Below are 23,644 nucleotides of genomic sequence, written 5' to 3' on the forward strand. Positions count from 1 at the left end.
AGTGACCCCCAAAGAAGAAGAGGGTTCTTTAACTGAATCAGATACGGGTTCTTTAAATGTGGAGCGGACCACTCCAGCAAGGATCTGGGCTAAGACCTTCTCCTCCTGGGAAGCCGAAGAGGGTCCCTCTCCACCTGATTCTTCCGAAGAGAAATCATCCGTCCCATCCCGATCCTCTGAAAGGGATTCTTCTCCCCTATCCCAGAACTCCTCTGCCTGAGGGTCCTGGGAAACAGAGGAAGGCCTAGTGCGTTTTCTTCCACTGAGTGAAGATGTGATCACGGCCATTAATCTTTCATCTAATCCGTTAATGGTTGAGGAAAAAACCTCCTGTGTAATGTATACAGGGGCTGAAGTGCCAGAAGCAGGTGTAGCCCCTGACCCCAACGGCTCTCCCTGGCTAGCCGTCCCTGGCCCCTCATCAGGGGGGGAGGATGCTGCAGAAAGGGTGTCCTCAGAACCTGAAAGAGCCTCTGGTTCTTGGGGTATTTGAACCTCTTCTACCCATAGTGCAAAGCAACAATGTGGAGGTATCACAAAATGAACACTGACTGCTGAGCGATGTAGTCCGGCAAAAGCCCTGCTACCAAATTACCAGTCTAGTGTTACCTTAGTAAATGCTCCCTAGGAGAATGCCTGTGTCCCACCTTACATGCGACTGTCAGCTCTGTGTCCCTCCAAAGGCTGTGTGCATCTGTAAAGAGTGCCTCATATAGCCATGCAGCCATCAATGTGGGCGTCTGAGCATGCTGAGGCTGCGCTGACGCTCCGCCCCCCCACTCTACCGCCCCCCCCCCCCTCGTTTTTTTCAAAAACGTGCGCTTCCCGCCCGAGCCGACCCTCCTGTTCTGACAAGCATGGAGGAAAAGGCTGGGGGTGGGGAAGGAAGGAGAGAGGCCAGCAGTGATGGGGCCTGCACGTGGCAATGGCGGCGGTGACAGTGTGGTATACTACCACCTCACAGAACACCTGCGGCCCCCCCATTCTTGGGCGGAATCACTCGAAGGAGAGCCCCCCCATCCCATCCTACCTGGAGCTCGGCTGGAGGAGCTTGTGCAGCGTGAAACACTGAGACAGACATCAGCAGGAGAAGGTATGTGCTCTTGGCAGCCCCCGGGGGCGACAATAGGCATAGCATGCATTTACTTCAAAGGAGAAACCTACTAGAACTAAAAAATTCCGTGGAATCTCCCTTACCTTATCCAACCGCAGGGTTCTGTTATACAGACCCAATCTTCATCTCTCACGGTGGGCTCCGTTTGGAAAAACCTTCAGAGACTGGAGCCCCCTACAAATAGGGGGATCCACAGTTCTGGGCCCGTAAATAAGGCTAGTAAAAACCATTTTCTGACATGCGGGGTCCAGCTCTCTAAAAAGAGGAAGCGTTACAGGTAAAAACCTCGTTTCTTCAGACACGAGGCCGGGTACCATCCAATTCGGCCTAAAAAAAACACTTTGAATGGATCCGGTTAGCCTGGCTTGCCCCAGTATAGGATATAGGATATTCCCTTTGGAGCTCAGCACAGGACATCTTTACACGTCTAACACCTAAGACACTGGCGTAAAAACTGAGGTATCCCTGTGAGGGGAGGGATTATATAGGGGGTTGAACTTCCTGGTTAGGGTGTGCAAGTGTCCAATCACCTAGTGATACTCTATAAAACCATCAGTAATTACTGAGGCTCTGTGTCCCGTGATGTATAGAAGAAATGCTTTTTTTTTTGTTTTTTTTCCTTGCACATGATTGGGTACTCTTTACAAAGTGAAGATTTACCTCATTTACCAAGCTCTAAGTGCACAGTCTATTTGCCTTTAGTAAATCAACCCCATAATCTGCCTTTTGCAAAAAATTAGTAGATGCACCAACATTGATCTAATGATCAATGCGCATTTACGTTTTTTGTTTTTTTTTTTGCAATGGACTGTAGAGGGACTGATCAGTGCACGACAGATATAATGGCTTTCCCCGGCCATATGGAGGAATAGTCCTGATGTAGAAAGTGTGGTGTTCTACCACCAGAAGAGAGAGGTTTGAGCTTTATGTATGTGGCCATGCACCATGTCACACCCTAAATATGGGTATAATATGAAACATGGTCTAAAACACAGACCAAGCCTTTAAAATCAACTTGTGTTCACTCCAAAGAGAACCAGTCTGCAGTGGACATTTGTACTTGGCTAAGTCCTCCCTCTTGATCTGTAATAACAGAGCAGCATTACCTGTCAGAGCAAGAGAGCTTTGGTAACCCAATTGTCATTCCATTAGGGTTTACATTTACATGAACACAAATCAGTATATGACTGTACAGACGAAGTATGGAGTCTTCCGTTACTGGCCTCTCCTTATGAAAATACTAGCTGCCTGGCTATTATTCAGATTCAATAGCTTCAGCACCTCCTAAATCAGTGATGCAGAACAAGATGTGCAAATTAAGAGGAAAATTTCCACATGCCCTTCTATCAAAGTGCATTGCTCCTAAGGCCCCTTTCACACTGGGGCGTCGGCGGTAAAGGGTCACTATTTTTAGTGGTGCTTTACGGTCATTTTTGCAGGGTTTTTTGGCCGCCAGCGGGGCGCTTTTACCTCCACTAGCGGACGAAAAAGGGTTAAAAAGACACTGCATCAGAGCTTTGCCGGCGACTCGGCTTTCACACTAGAGAGACAGGAGAGAGGCGCTTTACAGGCGCTATTTTTAATGCTGCAGCGCCTGTAAAGCGCCTCAGTGTGAAAGGGGTCTTATAGAAATCATAAGGTTGATTTACTAAAAGGCAAATACACACTGCACTTTCCAAGTGCAGTTCCTCCAGAGCTTTGTAAGTTAGTTAAAACTTTCAAAACTTTTCAAAGAATACCCAATCGCATGCAAGAAAAACAAAAAACAAACAAAAAAAAATAAACGCATTCTTGCACATGATTGGATGTAGGAAGTCAGCAGAGCTTTCCCCCCCATTTGCCAAGCTCTGGAGCAGCGGCACTTGAAAAGTGCACAGTCTATTTGCACAGACCCTGAGCCTCACCAATAACTACTAAAAGAAAGCACAGTGTGTAACCATCAGTATACATGTTTTTATCCTCTAGCCTACACTGCACATACATTGCCTTGAAAAAACGTATTCATACCTCTTGAAATTTCCCACATTTTGTCATGTTACAACCAAAAACGTAAATGTATTTTATTGGGATTTTATGTGATAGACCAGAAGGAAGTAAAATGATAAATGGTTTTCACAATTTTTTACAAATAAATATGTGAAAAGTGTGGTGTGCATTTGTATTCAGCCCCCTTTACTCTGATACCCCCAACTAAAATCTAGTGGAACCAATTGCCCTCAGAAGTCACCTAATTAGTAAATAGAGTCCACCTGTGTGTAATTTAATCTCAGTATAAATACAGCTGTTCTCTAAAGCCCTCAGAGGTTTGTTAGAGAACCTTAGTGAACAAACAGCATCATGAAGGCCAAGGAACACACCAGACAGGTCAGGGATAACGTTGTGGAGAAGTTTAAAGCAGGGTTAGGTTATAAAAAAATATCCCAAACTTTGAACATCTCACAGAGCACTGTTCAATTCATCATCCGAAAATGGAAAAAGTATGGCACAACTGCAAACCTACCAAGACATGGCCGTCCACCTAAACTGACAGACTGGGCAAGGAGAGCATTATTCAGAGAAGAGCCAAGAGGTCCATGGTAACCCTGGAGGTGTTGCAGAGATCCACAGCTCAGGTGGGAGAATCTGTCCACAGGACAACTATTAGTTGTGCATTCCACAAATCTGGTCTTTATGGAAGAGTGGCAAGAAGAAAGACATTGTTGAAAGAAAGCCATAAGAAGTCCCATTTGCTGTTTGTGAGAAGCCATGTGGAGGACACAGCAAACATGTGGAAGAAGGTGCTCTGGTCAGATGAGATCAAAATTGAACATTTTGGCCTAAAAGCAAAACTCTATGTGTGGCAGAAAACTAACATTGCACATCACCCTGAACACACCATCCCCACCGTGAAACAGCATCATGTTGTGGGGATGCTTTTCTTCAGCAGGGACAGGGAAGCTGGTCAGAGTTGATGGGAAGATGGATTGAGCCAAATACAGGACAATCTTAGAAGAAAACCTGTTAGATTCTGCAAAAGACTTGAGACTGGGGCGGAGGTTCACCTTCCAGCAGGACAACGACAACGACCCTAAACATACAGCCAGAGCTACAATAGAATGGTTTAGAGCAAAGCATATTCATGTGTAATGCCGCGTACACACAGTCGGATTTTCCGACGGGAAATGTTCAATAGGAGCTTGTTGATGGAAATTACGACCGTGTGTAGGCTCCATAGGACATTTTCCGTCGGAATTTCCGCCAAACAAAATTTGAGATCTGGATCTCAAATTTTCCGACTACAAAATCCGTTGTCGTAAATTCCGATCATGTGTACACAATTCCAACGCACAAAGTTCCACGCATGCTCGGAATCAAGCAGAAGAGCCGCACTGGCTATTGAACTTCATTTTTCTCGGCTCGTCGTACGTGTTGTATGTCACTGCGTTCTTAACGTTCGGAATTTCTGACAAGATTTGTGTGACCGTGTGTATGCAAGACAAGTTTGAGCCAACATCCGTCTGAAAAAAAACATGGATTTTGTTGTCAAAATGTGCGATCGTGTGTACGCGGCATTAGAATGGTCCAGTCAAAGTCCAGACCTAAATCCAATTGAGAATCTTTTGCAAGTGTTGAAAATTGCTGTTCACAGACGCTCTCCATCCAATCTGACAGAACTTGAGATATGCAAAGAATGGGCAAAAATATCACTCTCTAGATGTGCAAAGCTGGTAGAGACATCCCCAAAAAGACTTGCAGCTGTAATTGCAGTGAAAGGAGGTTCTACAAAGTATTGACTCAGGGGGGAGCTATACAAATGTACCCCACACTTTTCACATATCTATTTGTAAACAATTGTGAAAACCATTTATCTTTCCCTTTCACTTCACAATTATGTGCCACTTTGTGTTGGTCGATCACATAAAATCTCAATAAAATACATTTACGTTTTTGGTTGTAACATGACAAAATGTGGAAAATTTCAAGGGGTGTGAATACTTTTTCAAGGCACTGTTACTCTGCACAACAAATTCACAAGACCGAATAATTTATTTGCATTACCAAAGCATCAATTCACCCAACATCTATGAACAAAGTTTAACTCACCTGTTATTAGGCCCCACCATATATGAGACAATGTTGAGGGCTCTTTGCTCCGACTTCTGCAGATGGCTTTTATATTTCAAAGAGAAGGGAAATCCATGCACCTAAAGAGAAAAAAAAAAAAGTTAAAAAATGATTGCACGCTAGCTATAGGCCAATATCGTTGATTAATACAGATGGGGGGAGTGGCCTGAGGAAGATGGAGTAGAGACACATGCTCTCAGAAGCTCCGTCCATCCCTCAGACCGTCCGGCTGTTTAACTGCTTCATGTAGCCAATAATGTAAGGGGCAAACTAAGTGGAGTTACTGAGCCCGGAAACCAAACCCGTAATGAGGAGGAGAGACAACAAACCCCAGCGGACACCTGTGCAGCCCGAGATCCAGCAATACTTACAGGGAACACGAGCGGCGGTATCCCGAAGCCGAACGGCGGAGAAACAAAGAGGTGCGGATTTTGAAAAACAAACAGACGCCCGAGGTGGCACGCGGAGCACGCGAAAGCCTCGACCTAACAGAGCATACCTGACCGGCACCTCTAGAGAGGCTGGAAACAGAGGAGGGAGTCCCAGACATCATGGATACACACCTGGTGGAGGATACAGCTCCAAGGTATGATGACAGGGATCTAAGTGCGCTCCTGCAAGCCCTGCCGACACGGGAGGACATAGAGAAGATGATTGCACGCCTGGAGGAAGCACACAGCAGAGAGATAAAGGTTGTTCAAACAGAGGTACAACGGATAGCTAATAAGCTTGAAGTGGAAAGCACCACACTAGCTTCCCTGGAGAAATCGGGTTAAACAACTGGAGCAGGTACAGATAATACAATCTTGTTATGCCCCCCCACTACAGCTCTGTGTGGAAGAAATGGAAGACCGCAGTAGGCGTAAAAACTTGAGGTTCAGGGGGGTACCGGAGGCAATAGGGAAGGAGGACTTGCAGCCCATGATTATGGCAATATGCCATCAGTTGGTCAACTTCACCCCACCTCAGACCCTAGAAATTGAGAGGATACATAGATCCTTAGGACCCCGCTCGACAGATTTAAGCAGACCCCTTGATGTTATATGTTGTTTTCACCGTTACGTACATAAAGAACTGATTAGCCGTAAGGCATGGGAAGCAGGTGAAATTATACATAAGGGGTTTTCAGTGAAAATTTTGCCAGACTTATCGCGAGCTACTCTACAGCGAAGAGCAATGTTACGCCCCCTATTGGACAGAATTAAGAGCATAGGGGGGTCATATTGATGGGGTTACCCTATCTCACTAACTGTAAAAAGAGATTCATCATCATTTAAGCTGAAGCACTCCACTGACCTCCCAGCCTTGTTTACTTTTCTGGGGGTGGACAATATGGTGATCCCAAACTGGCTACAACCCACTCCAGGGTCGGTAGGAGCGAGGAGGCCTCCTCCGAGGGGGGATGATGAGTTAGCACTGGGGAGGGGAGGGGACGAGGTTGCCCCTTAACAGGGAAGACATGAGAGGTGAGGGGTGGGGGGGGGGGGGGTAGAATGACCCCTACCCAAAGGCCCTCTCCCCTTGCCTCCCTTCCCACCTCCCTACCCTCGGGATATGCTTCATTTTTCTTTTTATCTTCCGGTTGTTTTTCTTTTCTCCCTATTTTTTTATGAGTGAGTTGCTAGGACAAGGCCGATGAAACATAGTAAAAGGATCGGGGCCACCTCTTATTTTGGAGTTTTTTTGTTTTTTTCTCAAGGGGTACTCCCCTTCTCTTCAAAACACACACATTTTTCCCCCTTTTTTTTTTTTTGTGCGGTTGTTCGTCAGGGGGATTTGTGGGGAATGAATCACATGGAATTGAAGTTGGATTAATGACACTTATTTGCTGTTCTATGCTAGAATATTTACGTTAGAAGTGTTTTGGATTATGTATGTTGGTGGGGTCACAGATATATTGAATCTGAATTAATTGAATAGGAAAGACTGTCACAAGAGGTTTTTGTTTCGTTTTTTTTTTGTTTCTTTTAAAATAAGGTCACAAATAATGTCACAAATAATGTCACGAATGATGATATAAGCTATCAGAAAATGAGGAGGTCCTATATATATTTTTTTTCCTCTCATATATACTGTACTAACACATTGGTTGGAATCATGTCACAGAAATGTCACTAAAAGATGAATTAATTTATTGGGAGGTGGGGGACTTTTTTGCTCCCCTTAATATAAAATTTTTGTTTGCCTGCCCCCCCCCCCATATTCTTTTCCTCTCCTTTTTTTTTTTTTTTTTCTTATTATAGATTTATTTATTGTTTTGGAATAGAGGTGTGGTTCCCCCCCCCCTTCCATTGGAGATGGGAGGGGGGGGGGGGGCGGCCTGAGAGGAACTGATATAAATAGGCTATGACAGTGGAGATATTGGAACTTTGAATAACTTTTTTTTTTTTTTTTTTTCTTTTACCCCCCAGATTGCCCGTAGGGTGTTCTCTCTGACTATCCTGTCTGTGACAAATAAAGGAATGGGTGCACAGTGTTGCCAGATAACCGAAAATAAGGGGGGGGGGGGGGGGAGGGGAAAGGTGAAAAAAAAATTGGATGAGGCTGATGAAGAAGTGAAATATGATGTGATATGATACCCTGAGATACGGGCGGTTGGGGGGATGGGGATGGAAGCTGAGCTTTGCATCCGACTCAGACCAATCCCCTATATAGGCTAGGGCCCACAGGAAACAAAGGTTAGAAGTTAGAGGTGGGCCTATTTCCTTAGGGATTTAGAGGGGGGATTGGTGATAAGGGTGGGGGGAGGGCCTCTTTATAGGTAAGGGGGGGTTGGAGGGGTTGGGTTTGGGGTTTTTTTTTTTTTTTTTTTTAGCTTTCTCCTCTTCCTGTTTCCACGCAACTTCACGGTGAAAGATGGAAGGGGTGAAAGTGACTTCCCTAAATGCTAAAGGACTTAATGTCCCAGAAAAAAGAAGGATGCTCCTTAATGATTTAAAAAGATCTAGCACGGATATAGCATTTGTGCAAGAAACACACTTTAAAACAGGAGGACTCCCTTTCTTACAAAATAGATTCTTCCTGTGCACTTATCACGCAGTCAACCAGAAAGCAAAATCTAAAGGTGTATCAATATTGATTTCTAACCGGGTGCCATGGTCCCTTACAGGTAAATATTTGGACAAAAATGGCCGGTACCTCTTCTTGAAGGGTCATATTGGAGGTACCAAAGTGACATTAGCCACTGTATATGCACCGAACGTGCATCAAGACTCCTTCCTGGGGAAAGTACTAACAGAATTAGCAGAGTTCGCGGAGGGGATGTTGATCCTGGGGGGGACTTCAACATCCCGTTGGACCCTAGAGTAGACACCTCCTCCGGGACCTCCTCAGTCTCAAGCGGAACCAGGAAGGGTGTAATACGGAAACTGCACGAATTACAGTTAGTAGACGCATGGCGGACTGTACATGACGGAGAGAGGGATTATACTTTTTTTTCGAATCCCCATCAAGTATACTCACGTATAGACCTATTTCTGGTTCCACATTATTTACTTGACTCAGTTTTGGGGATCTCCATAGGAAGCATAACGTGGTCGGACCACGCCCCGGTCACGCTGTGCCTCTCCCTGCCGGGCGCGGCTCCCTCCCCGGAGTGGCGATGGCGCCTAAATGAGAGCCTGTTACGAGATCCGGGAAGATGTAGCTAAAGAAATCATGGCATATTTTCAAATAAAAGACACTACGGGGAGCAACCCGGGCATGGTATGGGAGGCTCATAAAGCCGTGATCCGGGGGATTTTGATTAAACATGGATCCAGGCGTAAGAGGGAACGAGAAAAACAGATAAAAAAGCTACTAGAGGAAATACAGGTCTTGGAATCTCAGCATAGGAGGACACAGGCACCCGCTGTGGGGAAAGAATTGATGCATCTGAGGCGGCAGATCACAGACATCCTACGATACAAAGCTAAGGCAAAAATACAGCTAGGAGGAAAGCAACATACGAACTGGGAGACAAATGTAGTAAACTATTGGCCGGGAAACTTAAAGAAAGAGGTACGACAACATATATACCGCAAATAAAAGGGGGAAACGGACAATTAATATCACTGCCAAAGGGAATAGTGCAGAGGTTTGGAGAATACTACTCCTCTCTATATAATCTGAACCCAATATCTTCACCTCTTACCACAATGGAGGAATACCTTTCCTCAGCACGGCTCCCCTGGATATCATCACCAGACCGCCATAACTTGGAAATGCCCATTTCCACCGAAGAACTTAGTGAAGCGTTAAAAACAGTCAAACCTGGGAAAGCCCCAGGTCCTGATGGATTTTCCATACAATATTATAAGAGTTTTTTTTCGATATTGGGTAATTAGATGACAAAGACATATAATGAGCTGGGCCGAAGTGCTGCACTACCCCCGGAAGCATTACTGGCACACATTTCGGTGATTCCAAAGGAAGGGAAGGATCCGGCGGAGTGCGGCAGCTATCGGCCCATATCATTATTGAATGTTGATTTAAAGCTCTTCACCAAAGTACTAGCCCTTCGGCTCCAACCATTGCTTTCCCAGTTAGTGGATTTAGATCAAGTGGGGTTTGTCCCGACTCGTGAGGCGAGGGATAATACTATTAAGGCACTTAACTTAGTGCAATACGCCAACGATACAAATACACCTTGCGTTTTTTTGAGTACAGCCCAATCTTATGAAAGAATTTAAGATCTATGGAGAACTATCAAATTTAAAAATTAATTATGCAAAATCAGAAGCGATGGGGGTGAGGCTGCCCCCTCCAATACAAAAGGCTATACAACCAAATCTCAATTTTAAATGGGTACCTGCGGTACTGAATTATTTGGGTACATATGTACCAACAAATATAGGAAATACTTTCACGGTAAATTTTATACCATTATATAATTCAGTACGGTTATTACTAGACAAATGGCAACACGGATTACACTCGTGGTTTGGCCGCTGTAACATTATCAAGATGTGTATCCTACCAAAATTTTTATATCTTTTTCAAGCATTACCCATTACTATCCCGGTGGTTTTTTTTCATCAGATAAGTAAACTTTTTTCGAAATGTATATGGGCAAAGAAAAGTCCTAGGATTGGTAGAAGATTAATGATGATACCCAAGTGTTATGGGGGGGTAGCTGTCCCGGATGTATTCAAGTACTACCAAGCGGCTCATATGGGGAGACTAGTGGATTGGTGTAGACATGGGGAATCTAAGCAATGGGTAGACATGGAACAACAGCTGAGTCCCGTACCCCTACGTAGAGCACCCTGGTGTTACAAGGAGTTACCCCCCACCCTTAAAAAACATCCTATTTTAGGACCTACACTACGAATTTGTGCTAAGTTTTGCAGTATTCCTAGATTTTCCTCGAGCCACTCACCTCTATACCCTATACTGGGAAACCCCAAATTCCAACCAGGAATGGAAAAGGGAGCATTTAGTAAACTGGAGGAGAAGGGAGGTTTTCAAGTGTTACATTTTGTGCAGTTGGAGGCTTGGCCAACAATTGCAGCATTGATAAAACCAGGAGGGGATTATGAAGTAAATTTCTGGCAAGCAATACAAATTCGCCATTTCTTAGGGACCTTGGGACCACCAATAAATTACCGGCGTCAACTTACGGTATTTGAATTATACTGTGAGGAGAAGGAACCTCTCGCCCGGGTGATCTCTAAGATTTACACACTGATAAATACCCCGATGGAAGAGTTTGTGTTACCAGCTATTAATAAGTGGGAAAGAGATCTTAACAGAACTTTTAACCCAACTCAACGCAGAAAGATCATTTACTTGGCAATGAACTCGTCAATAAATACACGGACACAGGAATTAAATTACAAATTGCTATCTAGATGGTATTACACCCCGGCGAGGCTCAGTAAATTTACAGTAGAAACTTCAGACCGATGCTGGAGATGCGGGAAAGAGGAGGGAACACTTCTCCATATCTTTTGGTCTTGCACTAAGATCATAAAATATTGGTTAGAGGTTCAGAAAATCTCTCAAAAACTCACAGATGTTTTAATACCAGATGACCCCGCTTTTTTTCTGCTCCACTGCTCTCAGATCCCGACGCAAGTATATAAAAAGTCCGTGTTGTGCCACTTGGTAAATGCTGCTAAGACCTGTGTCACTATGTGTTGGAGAGATACAAGACCACCCTCTATTGCAAGATGGCTTAATAAAGTTAGAGAATTTGGTGCCATAGAAGACTTGGTCCACTCAGCCCAAAATAGAAAAGAACAATATGTACAAACTTGGTCAATATGGGACCGATTTGTATGTTCAGAAGAAGGGAAGAGAAAGATGGAAGATAGAACAGAAGAATGAGAATGTTTTACATGGAAATTCTTCGTATCTCGCCGTGTGGAGGGGAATAGGGAGAGGAGGAGTAGGAGATTGGGGGTTTTCTTTTTTTTTTTTTTTTCCTCTCTGTTATTGTTTAGGTAGGGATTGGGGTATTTAATAAAAGGAACTAAAGGGAGGATTAGAGAATTAAATAAGGAATAGGATACTGAGAATAAGCCTTGTATACCGAGGTCCTAATTTAGGTAAAATTACAAGGGTATAATCTATGAATGTTTATTTAGAGACTAAGGAACTTTAAGATAATACTAAAAGCAAATAGAAAGTATTGAATAGATGTATCTGTAAGTGTTTAAATGTGATGTAACTATGTATTCTCTAACACCCTTTATATAAATAAAGAATTATAAAAAAAAAAAAAAAAATGATTGCACAATAAAATGTACCAGAGTTCCATACTGGAGGACTGTATCCATTCTATACACCATAAGGTCACACGCACAAAGACTTGAAATGGAAACTCTGAGGGCACTGCCTGCTAAGTGCCCCCTCCTGGGCTTTATGTATGCCCAGTGTTACAGAGCCATTTACTTTTAAGTTTTTTGTTTTTTTTTTTCAGCCAAATGGGGATTTTGTATTGCAAACTGCACTGCAATCACAAGCCAAGCATTTGGCTCATTGTTGCAGTGTAGCCCAACTGATTTGAATGGGCAAGTTTTACAGACTGTACTGCCTGTCAGACTCGGCATGCAGGTAAAATTTGGATTGCATGTGTACAGTCTCCTCTGGCAGCATGTTATGTTTTAGGTGGGCAGTCGGAGGGTGGTAAAAACGTGTCTCAACCGCCTGTTTTTAGCACCCCCCTGTGAAAGAAGCCTAATAATGTTCTCCTAAATCAGGGGTCTCAATCTGGTGGCCCTCCAGGTGTTGCCAAACTACAAGTCACATGGGCCATTGCAAGGCTGACAGTTACAAGCATGACACCCACAGGCAAAGGCATGATGGGACTTGTAGTTTCGTAACACCTGGAGGGCCGCCAGTTTGAGACCCGTGTCCTAAATGGTCCGCTTGTTGGAAATCTGGACCATGTGGGTTTTGATTGCACTTTCACATACAGCGCCAATACATATAAAGCTGAAGGATTATAGAAGGAATGATGTTGATAGGATTTAGTATTACATTCAGGGATAGATAATTAAAGCAGAATTCCAGGATTTCATGTCACCAAGAAAAAAAAAAAAAAGTCTCTTCCATTCTACAGATCAGAAGAAAGACCCGGGACCTGGCTTGTCATGTGATTGCGGTGGCTTTTATTTTCATTTTAATAAATAAAAACTAGCGGATAACTAGAGAGGTGAAATAGAAAAATGTAGGTGATCTACCTGGAGCTTACACAGGGATAAGGACGCTCCCCCTGCCTGGTGACGGCTCACATGTGGAATGCACCATTTATGGAAGGGAGGGGAGAGAATCATAAAAACACCGGCTATTTGACTCCAGCAGGCACCAGTGGAAGGCGGTGAGGGGCCTCACCGGTGGAAGGCAACTTGTTACATTGCTCTAAGTGGATACACTGGGACACGTTTATAATCACCCAGGTAAAAAAAAAAAAAAAAAAAAAAAAAAAGGACAATAGTTTTGCTCACAACAGCCAATCAGAAGCCTGCTTTCATTTTTTTCCCCCCATGTACTAAAAAAGCAGCAGCTGAAATCTAATTAGTTGGTTTGAGCAAACTTGCAAATTTGTCCACAATCAGCATCTGAGGTCTTCCTGTCTCACCTGTTCGGCCAGCAGGTTGTCAAGCAGTAAGAAGAAATCCACTTCCTCTTTGTTATCAATATCCAGGTCCTGCTGGAGCTTCTTCAGCTCGTCTTTCATTCCCGGCTGGTTGTTGGCGTCAGATATCCGGCTACTGAAACATCAAAAGCGTCAGCTAAACAGTATCCAAACCTAACAAAAATGTAATACACTGCAGCTTACCTGTCCTTAGATGTGGTGGCCGCCTTAGGTTACATTCACACCGGCGATTTAGGCCAGTGCGAATTATAGCGGCAGGAATCTTCTGATATCTGCCGCAGCTCTGAGTGGTTAGGTGCAGCCAATGGCGCCATTCGCTATAATGACAGATCACCGGCAGCCGCAGCTATTCTCGCCTCTCTACACAGCCAGCGATTACCTGCAGTGATTGCTGCACCCATTACAATTAGCACCGGCCGGTGTGAATGTAGTCTTAGTTTTCTTTTTTTTTTCCCCATTTATATTAACCTAGTGACTCTGCATTACACAGTTCCTGTCCTAGGGTGACAACACTCACTCAGATTATTTATGAAGGAGCAGTGTTGTCATCCAAGGACAGGTTTACAGAACACCTCTCCCTTTCTTAACCATAACACAGGGGTTCTGTAGTCCATCAAGTTTACTTGGAACAATGAAACTTAAAGTGTTACTAAACCCACAACAATACAATCAGTGTGTATCTGCAGTAAAGCATGCTTGTTATACTCACTGTGGAACCTAAGGGGTTAATCCTCTGCATTGTGTAAAAAGGCTGTCTTCTCTGATCCTCCCCTTCTTCCATTGCCCCAGTCTATCTGCTCATAGTACAGAGCCCTAGGAGTCACTCTGCACATGCTCAGTTTGTTTTGTTTTTTGTTTTAAATCTCTTTATTGTTTTTTTTTTCCCCTTTAAAATCAACAAAACTAACACAAACACAGTGCACAATACAAAACACAATACACGTTGGTCATAATATGTATTCATCATTGAGATCCTCATGGGATCACGATACCATTTTCCTATCTAGTAAATAGATTAGCGTCATAATAAACAAAATACTATCCAGAATATAAAACCTTTCAGTCACAGCAACGTCAGCCCTATCATATATATCTTTAGCAAATCGGATCGTAAATAATCCATATTATCTATATAGCAATAAACACACATGCTGAGTTTGGTGTGTTTTTTTTATTTTTTTGGGAGAGTGCATGTGATCACCACAGGGCCAATCAGCACTGTCCAGAGGGTCAGGGGTCCTGCAGGATCATAGGACAGTCAGAGGAGAATGAAAACTCCTCCTACAAGCTTTAACCAGACACTGATAGAAGTCACAAGACTGCTATATACTGCTGAGAAAAGGTATTTATCAGTTCATATTTACTAAAAATAATTATCTTTCCGTGTACTGTGGGAGACCAGATATAGCGAATGTAGGCTCCTGGGTTTAGTAACCCTTTAAAGCCCAACTACAGGCAACTAAAGAATCACCCCTTCTTTCAATGGGACAGTGCCGGCACTGCAAGGGTTAAATGCTGATTTAGGTCATGAGGAACAAAAAAAAAAAAAAAAATGGATGATTTACTTACCTGATCCTCTTCTCCTCCCTGCAGCCTCTTCTCTCCCATGTTCTATCGGTCTAGGATCCTGACATCATTAATAATAAAGCAGGTTCCATAGACCTACATCGGAAGTGTTGACACTGAGGGACAGTCCATCACCAGGACACGGAGGGGGGGGAGCGGAGGATCAAGTGACCTCTCCCTTAGACAAAATGAGCAATTACCCCTTGCAGTGCGATCACAGCCCCACTGCAAGGGATCAGTTGAAATTTTCCTAGAACTGGGTTTTAAAAGTGCAACACATGAAGTTATAGGATGACAAGATTTCTGGCAAAATCAAAAAGGTTTTTGCCAGAAATCTTGTCACCTCACTGCAAAGTGAAATGCTCATTTTAACCTAGGGCACCAATTAAAAAAAAAAAAAAAAAAAAAAAAAAAAAAAAAAAAAGCAGGTTTTACTTAGCTTACCTCCCTTCGCTTCCCTGGAACCTGGTGCTTTCCTCTTGCTTCCAACGCTCCAAGCTGTATGCAGGCCCTCGGCGTCCTTGATTACAGTGCAGGACTGCTGATCCTGCACTGTACGTGAAGACGGCAGAGCTGCGACCGTTGGACAAAGCACCAAAAAGAATAAGCTTTGGGGGACTGCTTACATGGAGAAGAGGAGCCTGAGAGAGTAAACTAGACATGTGCAATTTGTTTCGGTACAAATGTACATTCGGACCAATTTTTGGTTATTCGGATGTATCCAAATGAATTAGTAACGCATTTCGTCGAAATGTTTTTTTGTTTTCTAACAAATTCCAAATTTTTGGAACAATTCAAATTCCTTGTCACCCTTGTGATGTCACAGAAGGGGAGGGCATGCTGGGTCGATGAGGTCACAAGGGGGCGGGGGTCACCCACTGACGTCATCGGGTGTTCCCGCTGCTTAACTACTTAAGAAATGTCAGGCAGTCGGCGAGAGCGTTTGACAAAGCCGGAGGTTTTTTTTTTTCCGGTCCGGTGTTGGCGGCGGGCATTGTGATTGACGAAGGATCTACACCGGGGGGGACGGGGACACTATTACTTTAATAGCAAAGGAATTATCAAAAATTTGTGCTGTGTCTTTATTCGCTTTTTGGTGACTACGTATGGGCACTATTTAACCCATACTCATTCACATAGTGGGGGGAAGGCCGGGACCTAGGGGCCCACTTGTTAAAGGGGGCTTCCAGATTTGGATAAGCCTGGGTACTCTGGGTAAAAAAAAAAACATTTTCCCATGCAGTGGGGCTGTAGTGGGTTAACTGCTTATTTTGTCTAGAAGTGAACACAATGCCTATACTCACCTGATCCTTCACATTCAGCGGTGGACTGTTCCTGATGTCTTCACGACCAGAGCCAATCTATGGGCGTGATGACGTCAGGAACAGTCCACCGCACAAGAATGCTGGACCACGGGGGGGGGTCAGGAGCTGCAGAGACTGGTCTTGCGCTGGGAGGATCAGAGGATTAGGTGGGTACATCTTTGCTTTTTAATCCTCTAAACAAAAACGCGCAGTTAACTCATGCAGTGCAGGCACAGCCCCACTGCACTGGAAAAAAAAAAGTGCCTGGAGTTCAGCTTTAAAGTGTTATTAAACCCAGGACCCTGCATTCACTATATCTGATCTCCCACAGTACACAGGACATGGAAATGCAATTATTTTAGTAAATATAAACGGCTAAATATCTTTTCTCATCAGCAGTATATTGCAGTCTTGTGACTTCTATCAGTGTCTGGGTAAAGCTTGTAGGAGGAGCTTTCATTCTACTCGGACTGTCCTATGAGGCTGCATGACCCCTGACCCTCTGTCTGGACAGTGCCGATTGGCCCCTTGCTGATCACTTGCAACCTCCCAAGAAAAAAAAAAAAAAAAAAAAAAACACTATTGCAATACACACCAAACTGAGCACATGCAGAGGGACTCCAAAGGCTCTGTCTTATCAGGAGATGGATTGGGGACAGTGGAAGGGGAAGAAGACAGGATCAAACAGCCTTTTTACACAATGCAGACTTGCTTCGGATTCAACACACATTAGCGCAGTGTTTCTCAACTCCAGTCCTCAAGACGTCCCAACAGGTCATGTTTTCAGGCTCTCCGTTATTTTGTACAGGTCAGTTTCACTGCCTTAGTAATTACCACAGCCGTTTCATCTGAGGGAAATCTTGAAAACATGACCTGTTGGGGCGCCTCGAGGACTGGAGTTGAGAAACTCTGCATTAACGGTTAGTCTACACTTGCTTCAAAACAAGGCTTCGGACAGACTTTGTTAAAGCGCTCTGAACGCCAGTCAAAACTCCTGTCACTAATTAAATGGTTAGTTTACAGTCCTGTTTACACCTTGCTTTTGCTTTGCTTCAAAAATTATACACCATGTAGCTTTAGTTGTGCTTCAAAGCCTCCATAGAAGCCTATGGCAAAGCTCGCTTAAAGCCCCACCAAAGCCTCACTGAAGCCCCAAACAAAAGTAAGGTGTAAACAGGACTGTAAGCTAACTATTTTATTTAGTGACAGGAGCTTTGACTGGTGTTCAGAGAGCTTTAACAAAGCCTATCCAATGCCATGTTTTAAAGCAAGTGTAAACTAGCCCTAACAAACCTGCTTTACTGCATATACAGTCTGATTTTACTGTTGTGGGTTTAGTAATACTTTAGGTATGTATGTACCATACCCGTGGGATCCTCCTGGAAGCTGGAAATCACTGTAGCAGACATCAGTATTCCAGTGATCACCACAAGTGATCACCACTTGCTTCCGGCTTACTTCTCTGCCCTGCTGCTCACTGAACACACGAGGTTGAGCATTTTGCACAGGCGCCATTTAGGGAACACATTTACTCAATGAACACAAAGTGTCCTCTAAATGAACAAAGTGGACAGCCACCCTGATCTGTCCAATCAGAGAACACTTTACATTCACTGAGAAAGTGCAAAGTACTCTCTGAATGGTGCCCATACTGAGCGGGTGGCATCCTGTGTTCAGTAAGCAGCAGGGCAGCCACTCAGCACAGGACACAGAAGTTAGTTCTGAGAGAGCCACTTGAGCCCAGCTCTGGATTGAAATCAGGGTCAGGTAAGTATAAGGGGGTGCTCAGGGGTGAGCTGGAACAGGTTTACCTTAATGCAGATAATGCATTAAAGTGGATGTAAACCCATTTTTTTTTTTTTGTATGTCTTAATGTAGAGTATAAGATTTCCTATCATTTGAGCCCAGTCTCGCCACAAAGAGTTAATCCATCTCTGAGCAATCCTCTTTTATTGTTCAGTGAGATAAATCTTGACAAACAGAGAAAAACTTTGTCAAATCCTCCCCCTTGCTGTGAGTGACAGGTGATTTACATATCTCGTACACTAGCCTAAGACATGCATTATTTTTTAGTTCCCTCCCCCACTCTTTTCTTCAGCAGCTCTGCCTGGATTGGCTGTTCCACACCTCAGCATGATTTGGCATGCTGAAGTCATGTGGTTACTTTCCTGTCTTTTCATTGGATGTTAGAGATCATAGCAGAAGTTCAGTGTTAGAAATACACAGGAGAAAATACATATTGACAAGGGGAGTCTAGAGGTGGGCGGGGAGTCTACTGACATCACGACTCCACCCACCGAGCTCCAGACAACAGACCCGCCCACAGAATCTGCAGTTTTTCGGGTCTCATAACAGACAGAGGGGAGACATTTGACAGGTAAAGATACATGCAGGAGGCATGTATATCCTTATAGATAACCCCTATGGCAGGAGTTTAGAAAGGATGACATTGGGTTTACATCCACTTTAAAAGGTAAAAAAACTTTTAGAACTACTTTCACAATAAAAATTAAGCTCATCCTGGAGCTCAGCTTTAGAAAAAGAGGGCCGTGAGCAGGCCAAGTGGCTATCGCCTGCAGCCTTGCTCGGGCCATATCTCAATAATGACACAGAAAAGTGCAAATATCTATGTGGACTATAGCAGGAGGCGTGTAAAAAGGTGAGCTGGACAGAGGTTGAACCTTATTAAGGAACGCTTGCCACTGTGGTTGCCAAGAATTATAATAAACTGGCAGGTACCTCAGCCTACTAGACACCGCCTATAACCAATTTATAATTTTTATGTGGACTGATCCTTTAAATTGTTTGTACTTGAGATATATGGAGAGTCTAGACTGTTGAAGCTTTCAGCACAGCTGTAGGAATGGAATATATCATATGGGTTGCAGATAATAACCCTAGAACACTTTAGAAAGACGTGCAATTTCTCAATAAATACAAACTGAATGAATGTTGGTACATTTTGCCTGCAGTTCCACCAATACCGTCTCCCCTGCTAATAAGCTAATTGATCAAACGCACCTTGTCCGATGTTTGAGCTCATGGCAGCCTTGGTAATTGGGGTAGAGGATTTCACTGCTGGCCTCATCCGTGACAATTGTGACAGGTCCTGTGCAAAAAGTAACATTTTTACAAGCTAACTCTACCACAAATAACTATGCACAGTTATCAGCAAAAAATTTTTTTTTTTGGTGGGCAAGGCTTGAACCTCACCAAGTTCTTCCCTGCAGTCTGAAAACTTGGCACTGCTTGTGCCATTGTGCCAAATGGCCTCTTTCACGATTCTTGCAAACCAGTTGTGCTCGGTCTCACTGTCCTCGTAGGAACATCCATTTTCCTTGTGTTAGTCCCTTAGAAACTAGTGCTAAGGGAATAGCATCCCTTGTGAGGGCAAGGGCCATGACAGACCCGCTTTATGGAAAGATGTGGGTTCTATTAGACCCCAGATCTCTCCTCTGACCTCCAAAGCAGCAGATCAAAGATCGGTTTGATATGCAGCCTCACAAAACGGCAATGGCCTGTAAACAAACCAAACAAAACCAGAAGTGACAAAATCCTTGTCGCTTCTGGTTTCTGACATCACAGTGGGAGGAACAACATCAGTTCCTCTTACTGAGTGCCCAAAAGCCAATGCCACCAGTTGCCACCTTACCGGGCTCCCCGATCAGATGGGGGAGGCCCGTAAATTTGACGGCTGGGGGGGGGGGTGTAATGGGACTCTCTTCTGCCGTCTGTAAAAGTAATCCATCGGTTGTATAGCCATTACTATTACAGAACGGGGATCTGTTTGTTTATATTGACAGATCCCTGTTCGGGCTCTCTGTGGACCGATCACGGCTGGCCAGCGGACATCGTGTTGGCCGGCTGCGTGCATCAGCTCCCCCGCCGTGCAGCAGGCGCGCGCCTGCTATAGCTTTAAAACCAGCCCACGTCCAGCTACGGAGATTCATGGGAACAAGCCGACCTGCTGCAGTATAATGACGGCGGCTGGTCGGCAAGTTGTTACAATGTAACAGTCTCCCTGGACAGGGGTGTGATCAGGACCAGCATTACTATACGGCGCCTTAGGGAGCCAGCATGGGGCAAGGCAGTAAAATCTGAAACCCCCAACCACTTGCTGGGGATTCAGATCTTTAACCGATCTGCAGACATGTGTTGTTTCTACACACTGTATAGCGGCCGGGAGTGTTTGCAATTCAGTAAAGCCGACGGTTGGCTTTTCATGTGGAAGTGATACAAGCAACTGTAATGCCGCCTATCACTTCCACAACCACTGCTGCGATGTGCCGCCTGCCAGATCCCCCCCCCCCCACATGTTCACCAGGCTCCGCTGTCCCACCTGTGAGCAGTCATACCGAGTGTCGCTGGGAAGGGAGCAGCGGGAGCCAAGCATCTCTTCTCTCCTGCGCACAGACCAGGAAGATAGATGTAGGACCTCACTTCCTGGTACAGTAAAACTTTGGACTGAGAGTAACTTGGTTTTGCAAGACAAGCAACATTTTTAAATAAATTTTGACTTGATATACAAGCGATGTCTCGATATACAAGTAGCGTCACGTCACAACTGAGTATAAAAGAGAAGAGAGGCACCTCTAAGTGTAGCAATATGGTTACGTTTAATGAAGGTACAACATTTAGCAACATATTGCTACACTTAGAGGCGCCTCTCTTCTATTTTATACTCTGGAGCTCCTGCTGGATTTTGCTTCTAATCCCCTTGTGGAGGATTCCATTTGTGGATGGACATGTTATGGTTACACAACCTGGTCACATTGCTATAATCTTTTTAAATGGACTATAAAGCACCTATAAATAAATGGTTGTGGAACGAATCATTTGAGTTTCCATTATTTCTTATAGGGAAGTTTGCTTTGATATACAAGTGCTTTGGATTACAAGCATGTTTCTGGAATGAATTATGCTCGCAATCCAAGGTTTTACTGTAATGAGCTGTCAACCAGTGCCTGGGGAAGCAGCTGATGGAACACTGTCTGAGGAGTTGGTACTACCTATGTTGCTTCCTGACACTCATTAGAACTGAAGAAGTGGATTGGAGAAGCTGTGAAATGTTTTACAGAAAAATTCCAGCTGAATGTAAATAACTACTACTAGCGATAAAGTACTGACCTTCTTGCTTTTGCTGGTAGAGGCCGGCTAGTAAACACCGCGTGGACTCCAGATTGCGCACTATATTGGTGGACCGGACACTGAAACAGAAGGAGAAAATAGTCTAGTTTAGTGGTTAACAACTTGCAAGGTAAAGGGGGCCTCAAACGCGGCCCCTAAAGTCTCCAAAGGGCTGCATATATTATTGATTACATGTAATGCTACACATACCTGTCACAGACTGAAGACTTACTGGAGGAAACGATCAGAGATTATTCTACTAGAGTGGCTGGAAACTGAACAAATGTTATCGGAGCCCGCCAGAGACTAGGGATCATGAGACCACCGGAATCTACTACAGTTACAAATCAATGCTCCCTCTACTGACTGCTGGGGCCCAAGGGCGGCACTTCAAACTCCAAAGGGCCACTTATAGCCCTTTGGTAGCAGGTTGGGCACCAGAGATCTAGTTGGTCTTGGTAATAAAGTTACATTGTTGCAGTCTAATCACTGCGGGAAAGGAGACTAAGGAAAAGCTTTCTCCTGCCTGCAGCAGACTGATGGCATTATCCCCGCATAATCAAAGTCACTGGCCGAAGTATAAGGGTAGATTTGGATGTGCATTTAAATGTCCTTTTGCTTTAGAAGCCCAATCTGCAACTGGATCGTGCTCCAGAGGCTATTGACAGCGGTTAAGAAGCGATGCGAGGCCTCCTCACTGCTCGTTTTAACCCCATTTTTGCCTACAAACGCGTCACAACTATGTGCATTGCACGTGGTTGCGGGTCGTTTGTGGAGCTTCTCCATTAACTTGTATGCGTAGTGTCTGTTGGGCTTTCCACCCGTCAATTTGCTACAAGTCAGGTCAACTTTGCTGTGTGGGCGACCAATGGGTGGGGCGAAACGCTACAAGTCAGGTCAACTTTGCTGCGTGGGCGACCAATGGGTGGGGCGAAACACAAGTCAGGTTAACCCTAGCTGTGTGGGCGACCACTGGGTGGGGCGGAACACTACAAGTCAGGTCAACTTTGCTGTGTGGGCGACCAATGGGTGGGGCGAAACGCTACAAGTCAGGTCAACTTTGCTGCGTGGGCGACCAATGGATGGGGCGAAACACAAGTCAGGTTAACCCTAGTTGTGTGGGCGACCAATGGGTGGGGCGGAACACTACAAGTCAGGTCAACTTTGCTGTGTGTGCGAAGCATCGAGCTTAGGGCTTGTAAACACCCCCATCTGCTGGGATCTAAACACACACCTGACATCGCACCTTTGAGACAGAGAGTAAATTCCTTTCTCTGTAGCCTCAACAGTGAAAGTGAATGAACATGAGACAGAGGCTCCTGTCCATTCATAAAACTAAAGCAGAGTAAACACAGTTTTCTTTGCTTCCGTTTTGAACGGACACAGGAGCGACTGGTACCAATCACTCACTGTGCCCAATTCAGAAGAGGCCCTTCCCCCACTCTTTATCCCCAATGCATTGTTTCTCTCCCTCCAGCAGCTGGGAGATGGGGGAGAAACCAGCTTTTAGCTACTAGAGAGAGACACAGACACAGTACATGGTTCTGTATTTATCCCACGTCCCGCCGCACTGATTCCCCTGCTGTCCGGTCCCTCCTGTGTGCCCGAGCCGACCAACAGGAGGCCCAGTGGTACCCCGTCGGTGCCCGAGTAGAAAATGATCACAACATTTTACACAGAGTTTATTACACACATTACTACACAGTACACTATATAGTATGGGTGGCCCTCCAGCTATACCACCCATGATATATGGTGTATTAAAAAAAGCAGTGGCATTTATGAACATTTAAAAGAGCTTCTGGTTAGACCGCATCTTTGAGTGGAAATTTCCCAGCCTCTTGACTGACAGCAGTGGGGAACATTCAGCATAAGCGCCGCTCTAAGTGGAAGAGGAGACTTTTCCTTGACCCTCAGGAGACGGGGTGCCGGCATCTTAACTGCTTCAGCCCCGGATGATTTTACCCCCTTCCTGACCAGAGCACTTTTTGCGATTCAGCACTGCGTTGCTTTAACTGACAATTGCGCAGTCCTGCAATGTTGCACCCAAACAAAATTGATGTCCTTCTTTTCCCACAAATAGAGCTTTCTTTTGATGGTATTTGATCAACTCTGCGGTTTTTATTAACTAAAAAAAAAGAAAAAAAAAAAGCAATTTTTTTTACTTTTTTGCTATAATAAATATCCCCCAAAAATATAAATAAAAAATTTTTCCTCAGTTCAGGCCGATATGTATTCTTCTACATATTTTTGGTAAAAAACAAAAAAAAAAACAAAACAAACACACAATAAGTGTATATTGATTGGTTCGCGCAAAAGTTATAGCGTCTACAAAATAGGCAACAG

At 44.4% G+C, this 23,644-nt stretch overlaps 1 protein-coding gene across 3 annotated transcripts in view; it reads right to left on the reverse strand.

The window, feature by feature from the left end:
• The window catches only part of ACP6 (acid phosphatase 6, lysophosphatidic), a 96,077-nt gene that overhangs the window by 38,857 nt on the left and 33,576 nt on the right, over positions 1–23,644 (reverse strand). For 2 of the 3 annotated variants that reach the window (XM_073617294.1, XM_073617296.1), the window contains exons 5-8: positions 21,299–21,378; positions 19,193–19,280; positions 13,284–13,416; positions 5,198–5,298 (exon numbers count right to left, since the gene is read on the reverse strand). In XM_073617294.1, coding sequence (XP_073473395.1) covers positions 5,198–5,298; positions 13,284–13,416; positions 19,193–19,280; positions 21,299–21,378 — 402 coding nt within the window. The remainder of the gene's footprint in view (positions 1–5,197; positions 5,299–13,283; positions 13,417–19,192; positions 19,281–21,298; positions 21,379–23,644) is intronic. The other variant, XM_073617295.1, reaches the window with a different exon arrangement.

The sequence above is a fragment of the Aquarana catesbeiana genome, linkage group LG02 (assembly GCF_042186555.1).
Source record: "Aquarana catesbeiana isolate 2022-GZ linkage group LG02, ASM4218655v1, whole genome shotgun sequence".
NCBI lineage: Eukaryota > Metazoa > Chordata > Amphibia > Anura > Ranidae > Aquarana > Aquarana catesbeiana.